At 47.4% G+C, this 9,162-nt stretch overlaps 1 protein-coding gene across 1 annotated transcript; it reads right to left on the reverse strand.

Moving 5' to 3' along the window:
* Window positions 1-3,507: 3,507 nt before the first annotated feature.
* LOC112106122 (translocator protein) lies at window positions 3,508-7,545 on the reverse strand. Its single transcript, XM_024199195.2, has 4 exons — window positions 7,363-7,545; window positions 5,417-5,643; window positions 4,557-4,695; window positions 3,508-4,054 (listed from the first exon to the last, which is right to left on the reverse strand). Exons 2-4 carry the CDS (start codon window positions 5,587-5,589, stop codon window positions 3,872-3,874), a joined length of 495 nt encoding a protein of 164 aa, XP_024054963.1. The 5' UTR covers window positions 5,590-5,643; window positions 7,363-7,545; the 3' UTR covers window positions 3,508-3,871.
* Between the last annotated feature and the right edge of the window lie 1,617 nt (window positions 7,546-9,162).

Genomic DNA, 9,162 nt, shown 5'->3' on the forward strand with positions numbered 1-9,162 from the left:
CCGAATTGCCGCCGAATAGCTGGACCTGCCGCCCCTCTCCGGATTGGCCGCCCCAAGCACCTACTTGCCAAGCTGGTGCCTGGAGCCGGCCCTGCAAATATCTAGATGAGTTGATGTACCCCCTGGAAGACTTCTGCGTACCCCTGGTTGAGAACCACTGGACTAGATGATCCGAATAGGCCCTTCTGGCTTGAAAATCGAGAACTGTATCGAGTCCATCCACTGCTCTAACCTGTGCATTGAGGAGCTTTTTTCCATGAGGTTCAGTGGGTTCCTTGGAGCCTTTCACAGAACTAGTGCCTAATGCCGTTTCCCCTTCCATCTGAGTTCCATGCAAAAGCCGTGGGCTCTAGCCAGGGTCCCTGGAACCTTTCCCAGCCCTTCTGCAAACCCAGAACCACAAACAACGGATTTCTTTTTGCAGACAAAAAATCTTGGTTTTATTAAAAGCAAATACAATGTCTCTACATCTGCAGTTCAAACTACACTACCCAAAATAACGCCCTTCACCTCTACAAGTAGCTGCCAGTAAAAAGATCCATTAAAGAGATACATACATTGTTTTCATTTAATAAAAAAATAGTAAATCCTCTCTCTAAAAAGGGAATATCTAATGCCTAGACAGCAGAAGGAAGGATCAGAATGGGGGAGGTTGGAATGGACCTTCCTCTCATAGGGTTGCCAACCCTCCAGGATTGTTCTGGGTTCTCCAGGAATTAAAGATTAATCTTCAATTAAAGATTATGTCATGTGATGAAACCTCCAGGAATACATCCAACCAAAATAGGCAACCCTATGCTCTACGGGTGTGTCTACACTGCAATTGGACCCCCACGGCTGGCCCGTGCCAGCTGATTTGGGCTCACAGGGCTTAGGCTAAGGGGCTGTTTAATTGCAGTGTGGTTCATTCCCCCTTCGCACCTCGCTGGGTCCTAGACCCTAGGCTCTAGCCCATGCCCAAAAGTCTACACCGCAGTTAAACAGCCCCTTAGCCCGAGCTCTGCGAGGCTGAGTCAGCTGGCACAGGCCAGCTTGGGGTGTCGAATTGCAGTGTAGACACACTCTGAGATGCACCGATTACTGTGTATCATTGCTCTGGAATATTAAGTACATTGTCATCTTCCCTGCCTATTTTGCCCCCTTTAAAAAACAAAGCAACCCCTTACCTCCCCTCTTCCTTGGGTTAAAACAAATATAGGCTACGTCCATAATTCACCATAATGTGTGAAAGGAGACAGTGTGGCAGCATTCAGGAAAACATCCTTATTCAGAAACTTGTTAAGTACCTGCTTAGCTTTAAGCACATGCTGAAGTCCCATTGAAGTCCTGAATCAGGGCCAGATGCAGGGCCGGCTGTAGGCACCAACAAAATAAGTAGGTGCTTGGGGCGGCACATTTCTAGGGGCGGCATTCTGGTGCCGGCCATCATAGGCGCCGACTCCGGGGCATGGGGAAAAAGTGCCCCTACTGCCCCAGCTCGCCTCCGCCTGCTCCCCTGAGCGCACTGCCGCCGCACCGCTTCTCTGTTTCGCGCAGCAAGGCTGGGAGGGAGGGAGGAGAAGCCGAGCGGCGGGGTGCTCGGAGGAGGCGGCAGTGGTGGAGTGGAGGTGAGCTGGAGCGGGGAGCAGTTCCTCTACCTCCCCGTTACTTCCTGCGCCCCCCCCAGCTCACCTCCGCTCCGCCTGCTCCCCTGAATGCACTGCCGCTCTGCTTCTCCTCCCTCCTTCGCCTGAGAGGGAGGGGGGAGAAGCGGAGCGGTAGCGCGCCCAGGGGAGCAGGCGGAGTGGAGGTGAGCTAGGGCGGGAGGTTGTGGGGGGGGAGCGCAGGAAGCAATGGGGGGGGGAATGCAGCACCCCTGGGGGAGGAGGCGGGGCCGGGGATTTGGGGAACGGGTTCGGAAGGGGCGGAGTTGGGGCGGGGCCAGGGACGGGAGGGGCATGAAAAAAAAGGGGGGGTGGCCAAAAATAATTTTTTTGCTTGGGGCGGCCAAAATCCTAGAGCCGGCCCTGGCCAGATGGAGGGTGAAGCCTGAACATTTTGCATTTCTTATCTTCTGGAGAGGAAGGATTGTCCAGTGGTTAGAGCATTGGCCCAGGAGGTGAGAATTGTCTTTGCTCTGCCACCGACTGCTTTTGTGACCTTGGGCACATCACTTTGGCCTAGTCTGCACTAGAAACCACTCACTAGTATTGCTATCCTGCCAAATTCTTGTAATGTAGATGCTGTTTATACTTGCAAAGGAGTGCTTTTGTTGGTATAGCTTGATTCCCAAAGCAAAAAACTTCAATCAGCAAAAGCTTTTTTGTTGGGATAACTACATCCACATTAGGGCTTTTGCCAATATAGAAATGTTGTTTAAAAAAAGAAAGATCACACCCCTAACTCAGATTGCTTTACCATCAAAACTTTCTAGTGTAGACCTGGCCTAAGTCTCTCTGTGCCTCAGTCTCCTTGTCTGTACAATAGGGATAATAGCATTGTTCTACTTCACAGGGAGTTTGTGAGCATAAAAAGTGTGAGGGGCTCACATGCTATGGTAATGGGGGTCTGGTAAGCACTTTAGACAGTCGATTTGTCCAGGACCCTCTTGGTGAGTCTATGGAGGCACAACCTCCTCAGCATTACGGGCCCCGGCCTGCAAGCACTCTCTCACATGAGCAGTCCTTATGGGCCTGTTTGTTACATGAATCAGGCACCGCTTCCGCTAACCTGGAAAATGCCAAAGTGGTATTGGGTAAAGTGATACTGCCTGGGATTTTAAAGGAGTCAGGTTAGGGTGACCAGACAGCAAGTGTGAAAAATCGGGACGGGGTGAGGGGGTAATAGGAGCCTATATAAGAAAAAAGACCCAAAAATCAGGACTGTCCCTATAAAATCGAGACATTTGGTCACCCTAAGTCAGGTGCCTAATTCCCACTGAATTTCAATGGAATTTAGGCATCTAACTCCCTTGTGCACCTTTGAAAATCCCAGCTGTTGTCTGGTAGTTTAAGGCACAACATTTAGAGGGGTTGGTTTGAAGGTTTTACAAAGCATATTATAAATGTGTCAGTACATGTTTTGGGGGATGTTTTATTTCAGTGAATGCAGAGGGGGGGAGGGTTTGTGGGGAGGGGTATTTTGGAGGTGGGACAGATAAAGATTTCCCTTCAGTACAGTTATTTGCACTCCAGTCATTGCAGCATTGCACAGGGGCATGAGAACCAAGAAGCACAATAAACTAAAAGCAGAAAATGAACCTGAGCATTTTCATTTCGCCGGCAGAGAGAATGGCAAGTAATGAGCAAGCAACCTAGATGGTGAGAAGTTAATGGCTAATGGTAAAAAGTCCAAACTGAGTCTTATGCAAAAATTAAACAGCAGAAATGGCAAAAAGCCATTAGGTTTGTAAAAATTGTCCTGTTTTAATCATCTCAGGTGTTTTTTGTCACACAGGTGAGAATTTTTTTTAATGTATGCGAGCAAATTGTGATCTCAGTTTCACTGATATAAATCCAGAATAACTCCATTGTCTTCAGTGGAGTGACTCTGAATTTATAGTGGCATAACAGAGCAGAAATTGGCCTATGAGATTTAACCTGTTAGTGTCCCTATAAGGCCACCATACAGCTGTGACCCCAAAACCCCAGCATTGTTGGAGAAAGAGAGAGGCAGGGGTTCTCAGGTTAAAGGTATATGGTAGCCTTAAAGGGACATCCCATTGCATTGTGCAAAATTTTCCCCATCCGCCCTATGCAAATAATATGTATGTTCAGATGTCCATCTTAATAAAATTAGCCACCCCCAGGCTATCAGCTCTTGGTTCACCACATCACATCAGGATGGGTTAATTTCATAGAATGACCTTATTTCACCAGCTCCTCTTTTTGTCTTAGTCACTCTTTCCTTTTTCCTCCTCAGGATTGTCCCTCCAGATGCAGAAGGTGAGAGAAGAAGCCAAGGTCAGCCAGGCCAGGTAAGGCACCATCAGCATTGTTGCCATCTTGTTAATGGGGTACCAAGAGTACATGGTGCCAAGCACCAGGCCATATAGGCACAGGATGTCCACCAGAGCCTGAAGAAGAGAGAGGGAAATGATTGAGGCATCTACTGCTGGGATCATATTCTCCCTATGCATTGTAAGAGTAACTCTTATCGAAGGCAGTCCAGCGAGAGTAGGACTGTTATGGGCTCTCCTGTTGACAGTGTATTTTATAGCCTGATAAGCCATCCACGAATAGTGTGGCCCCCTTGAAGTTCATGGCCCTGCCTCTGGTTGGACCAGGGTGTGACACTCAAGGAGGCTTATCTCTCGACGTAAATTCTTAACGGAAAGATGCAGCAGCCAGAAGACTGGCTCCCTAACCGCCCCGCTTTTCAGGTCAGGAATGCGAGGGACTGATAACACTGGTTAGAATCAAATGTGGTGTGAGCAGACACTGAGCTCTGCTAAGATGCCTTTACAGTTGACACAGGGTACAGCACTACCTGGTGCTCGCTGTAGACCCTCCGAAAGGCGCCAAACTGGTGGCGCAGAGACACAGACGACACAAGACAAATATGCACAGACACGTTACCAGTTTTAGCTTATGAGCGCCAAAGAATAGGGGAGTCCAAGCCCAGTTCAAGGCAAGCTGAGCCCCATAGAGGCCCAGCGGGATGACAGCTTTGCTGTTGAAGCCACCTAAGTCATTCCACACCAAATATGAAGCGTAGCTGTGAAGAGGAAAATCACAATTAACATTTTGCTGTCCCACCTGGCTTCTCTCCAAGATGCTGTGGGATCAGGCACTATTCTACCAGGAGGCACCGGTTTTTGCTCCATATAATTCTTACTATTGGAACACAGCTCCAAGGGCAGATCCCACCCTAGCCAAAGGCAGCTCTTATGGCTTGTCTACACTGGGTTTTGAGGGTGGGGTTTGCACCAGTGTAGCTACACTGGTGCAGTTCCTAGTCTAGACATACCGCACTGGTGCAAAAGTGACTTGCGGTAGTGGGTTTGCACCAGCGCAGCATTGGTACACCTACATCTGTGGCCTGCCATCACATCAAACTCATGATCTCTCTTGTCTATTTAGGCAGTAAGTTCATCTGGCAGGGAATGTCTCTGGCTATGGATACAGCGCCTAGCACAATGGGCCCCTGATCTTAGCTGGGTTCTCAAAGTTCTACAGTTGTCATCGTGAGCCTCAGTGCAAAATAAACCCAGTGTAGACAAAGTCCCCGGCAAAAAAAAAAAGTTCCAGGTGGAGCTGATGAACTCAGCTCAGTACCCAGTGGGGTGTTAGGTTCATCTTCTGAAAATAAACGTCCCTTTCCTGCCCACTTGGTCCTTGAGAAGGAAAGCTCCAAACTGAGCCGTGGAGGAGAGTGAAGTCTCCCCTAGAGATAAAGACCTACAGAAACAGAGAAGGGGTAGTACACGGAACCTTACCCCATGCCTGTGTACAGGGTAGTCCACACTACGGGGAACATTTTGTTGGGTGGACGCCAAGAGGGTTTCTTCAGGCTTTCGAACCAAGTAGGCACTTCCTTCCGTGTCAAGAGCCAGCCGAGAATTCCCCCGATATGAGGCAAGGCAGAGAACCCAAAAGCATGAGCCCACATCCCTCCTTACTGGATTGAACTGGACTTGGGGTGGCTGGTCCTGGCGTTTTGTGACTAAAAAGCAATAAGTGAGCATCATTTACAAAGGACATTGGTTATTTCCATATTGACCAAGACCTTCCAGGTCTTTGCCTTACTCTAATTGCCTGGAGGTCTTTTTGGCAAAGTGGCTACCCCCCATCCCCACTCCCTGTCATTGCACTGGCTGCTGCAATTTCATTATTTACCTAACGTGGCTGCATTGAAACCATCCTTAGAAGACAGGACTGAAGTCACTTTTCTCAGTGCTTGTCCAAATGCCACAGCTCACAGAGCGCGCAACCTCTCCTACATGTATGCTGCTAGACCTCTCAATGCAGCTATTATCTCTCTGCTGCATGCTCCTCTCAGTAGGGAAAAACAGGCAGTTTGTCGTGGGACCCTAATTTTCTTCTCTCTTCAGCTTATCTCTCACCATATATTTATATTTTAAATAAACATCTGTAGTGAGCATTTTTTCATCACAATATTTCAAAGTGCCTTACTAACATTATTTAATCCTCCCTGCACTCCTGGAAGGCAGAAAGGGATTATTCTCCCGCATTTCATAAAGGGGTAAACTAAGGCACAGAGGGGTTTATTGACTTGTCTAGGTCATACAGTGATTCCCTTCCAGATCCAGGCACAGAACCAAGGAATGCCGAGTCTCAATCCCCTGTCCTCGCCATTACATACCCCCTCCCTTTTTAAAGACAGTCGCACAGTCTTTACATGACTATGGGCAAGTCGTATCAGGGCTGAGTGTCCCCCAGTCCTCAACATGCTTCTCACCCTCAGGGGCAGATTGAGATGTGCCTGTCTAGCCTCTCAGTGGACCAACCCTTTCTTTTTGGATCCATTCATAACTTTAAACCCAATCTCATTAATCTGCAGGAACACGTGGGCTGTTCTTCCTGGCAGTAAAAGATCATACTGATCATGCTCGGCATCACTGTGGGAGTCTGAGCAAAAGACTTCTAAAAGGTGGTTGTCTTTGGCAATGTAAGGGGAGAGGTTCAGAATACGTCTTTCAGAAAAAAAAGTCCCTGGGCAGGGGTGCTGGAACAATTTCTATAGTGGGGGTGCTGGTGATGGAAACCATGTATTTGGTGTTTGTTATTACTACTTCAAGACAGGGGGTGCAGCAGCACCCCTTGCACCCGTAGTTGCAGCACCACTGTCCCTGGGAATCCATCTATTCTGTTACTTTGCACTTGTCGGGGGACATAGATCAGGAGAAAAGAACTGACCTGAATAGTCTTCTGTGTTTTGGATTTTGATCCAGAACTAACGCTGACAGCCCATACTAATGATTAATATTATGCAAGAAAAGGTCATCTTTAGAAACCCGGAGCCAGCAGAACACAAGCAAAGGTATGCATCAGTAAAGATCAAATACACACAGGCGTCATAGCAAATAAACAAGTCCTTTACCAGACAGTTTATGGCACTATTGAAGCGTCTATGGGCCAGAAAACCAGCCTTGCGCTGAGCAAAATAAGAAGAGTCGATCCTAATTTAAAATGATATAATGGCACAGGCTGCATTTCAGTTTCTACTCAGCAGAGCAAATTGTTACTGCCAGGGTTTGCAAAAACAAACAAACAAACACTGGAAATGCTAGGCTAGTTTGTTACAGATTGCTGAAGTAACTAAGGGGTGAAACAGACACTTCACTGTCATAACATTCTAATTTGGAACACAGCTGCTGATACTGACAAGGCTAAATCTATAGGAACAGCAGCCTTCACTCACCTTCTCCCAGTTGATTTTCCCCCGTCACCAGGAAAATACAACAAGCAAACAGATGGATTTCTGAGGCCAGCCTCTGGCTCTGTTCCTGCTTCTACACAATGAAGAAATTGTCATCTGAGTTACGCTGAAGTAGCAGAGAAAGGGGCGTGTGTGTGGAGCCTGTAGTCTGGAAGAATTACTGAGGATCCCTTTAGTGGTGTTTGTGTAACTGTCTGCAGAGGGCGGATCCAACCTGTCAAATTCACACATACACGCAGTATGTGAGACTCCACATCTCTGCTTGATGCAATGAGGGAATCCCTCTGTGAGTCAGTGTGTGTGTGTGAGAGAGAGAGAGAGAGAGAGAATGTGTGTGTTCTGTTTGTGTATGTGGTGTGAATGCGTTGTGTATGTGTTGAGTATTTGAACGTAGGTGAATGGTGTATATATGAGTGTCTGTACATGTAAGAGTGTGTATGTGTATATGAGTGTTATGTGAAGAACTTGTATGTAGGTGAGAATGTGTCCTGCATGTGGGATTGTGTATTTGTGTGCTAGTGCATTAATGAGAGAGACAGATGGCCCGATCCTCATCTGATGTAAATTGGAGTAACTCTATGGATAGCAATAGAGCTATGCTGATTTGCACTAGCTCAGGAGCTGGCCCGGTCCAAGTATATCTTCACTATGTACAACAGTGTGTGAGTGAGAGAGAGAACATGCTCTGTGTGTGTGAATGGGCGTCTGCAATTTTTATCATCCGTGTGGTGCATATCAGAACATTTATTAACCAGAGACTCTCTGTGATCTCCCCTCCACTTCCCTCTTAGCCAAAATTGGCAAAAGCCTCTTGAATCTAAAGTAAAGACATTACAAATGCATGCTAAATGGCAGAGGGAGGGAGAGAGAGACCTAGAAATCAATTTCCATTAGGAGGCTGTCTGCAAGGGATGGAGAATTAAACACTAATTCACTTTTGCCATGGGTCATTACCTGAATTACATGGTCTGAAGCAAAGTTGATGTCTCTTGGGGGAGTGTGATATTTCCATTATAACACAGGCCCAGTCAGATCCTTTAATTTTATTATGCTCAGAAGGAGCAGAAGAAAATTACTGTTTTGTGAAGGGTGGGGAGAAACCCAGATTCTTAGAGTACGTCTACACTGCAATAAAAAACCCGTCGCACTGAGTCTCAAAGACCAGGTCAGATGACTCAGGTTTATGAGGCTCAGGCTGCGAGGCTAAAAATAGCTGTGTAGATGTTCAGGCTTGGGCTGGAGTCTGGGTTTTGAAACCCTCTCCACTCTCAGGGACTCAGAGCCTGGGCTCCAGCCTGAGACCAAATGTCTACATTACAATTTGATAGCCCCGCAGCCGAGCCCCGTGAATCTGAGTTAGCAGACCTGGGCCAGTGGCGGCCGCACTGCGGGTCTTTTATCGCAGTGTAGTCATTCCCTTAGCTGCTGTAAATCAGCGTAGCTCCATTGAAGGGTTGTGTTTCCATAGGGTAATTATCACTGTAAAATAAGAGATGCAACACATGCATTAATTGAACAATAGCCACATGCATGTCAATTGTGGAGCCCACCCCTCTGAAGACCTTGCAAATGGAAAAGCCCATCATTCAGCAATGCTGCTATTGTGCATGACAGAACAGTTTCTAGTGCGATCAGCCAGTTGGCTGCTGATGTTCCACTGGAGTAGTAATAATGCAGAGCACTGACTCATGCTTCCTTCATGACTACACTGGAAGGTAACCTGTCAACAGTTTTTAGCTGCCAGTATTTCCTTCCCATGGACAGGGTGCAAAAAGATCACTG

The sequence above is a fragment of the Terrapene carolina genome, unplaced genomic scaffold, assembly GCF_002925995.2.
Source record: "Terrapene carolina triunguis isolate 2854851 unplaced genomic scaffold, T_m_triunguis-2.0 Scaffold198, whole genome shotgun sequence".
In the NCBI taxonomy this organism is placed as follows: Eukaryota; Metazoa; Chordata; order Testudines; family Emydidae; genus Terrapene; species Terrapene triunguis.

Coding starts and splice junctions, on each gene's coding strand:
- LOC112106122 (XM_024199195.2), bottom strand. CDS start 5,589: ATGTGGGCTCATGCTTTTGGGTTCTCTGCCTTGCCTCATATCGGGGGA. Junction 4,696..5,416: donor ACCCTGTACACAGGCATGGG/GTAAGGTTCCGT, acceptor TCCTCTTCACAG/CTACGCTTCATATTTGGTGT. Junction 4,055..4,556: donor GCGCTCATAAGCTAAAACTG/GTAACGTGTCTG, acceptor TCTCTTCTTCAG/GCTCTGGTGGACATCCTGTG.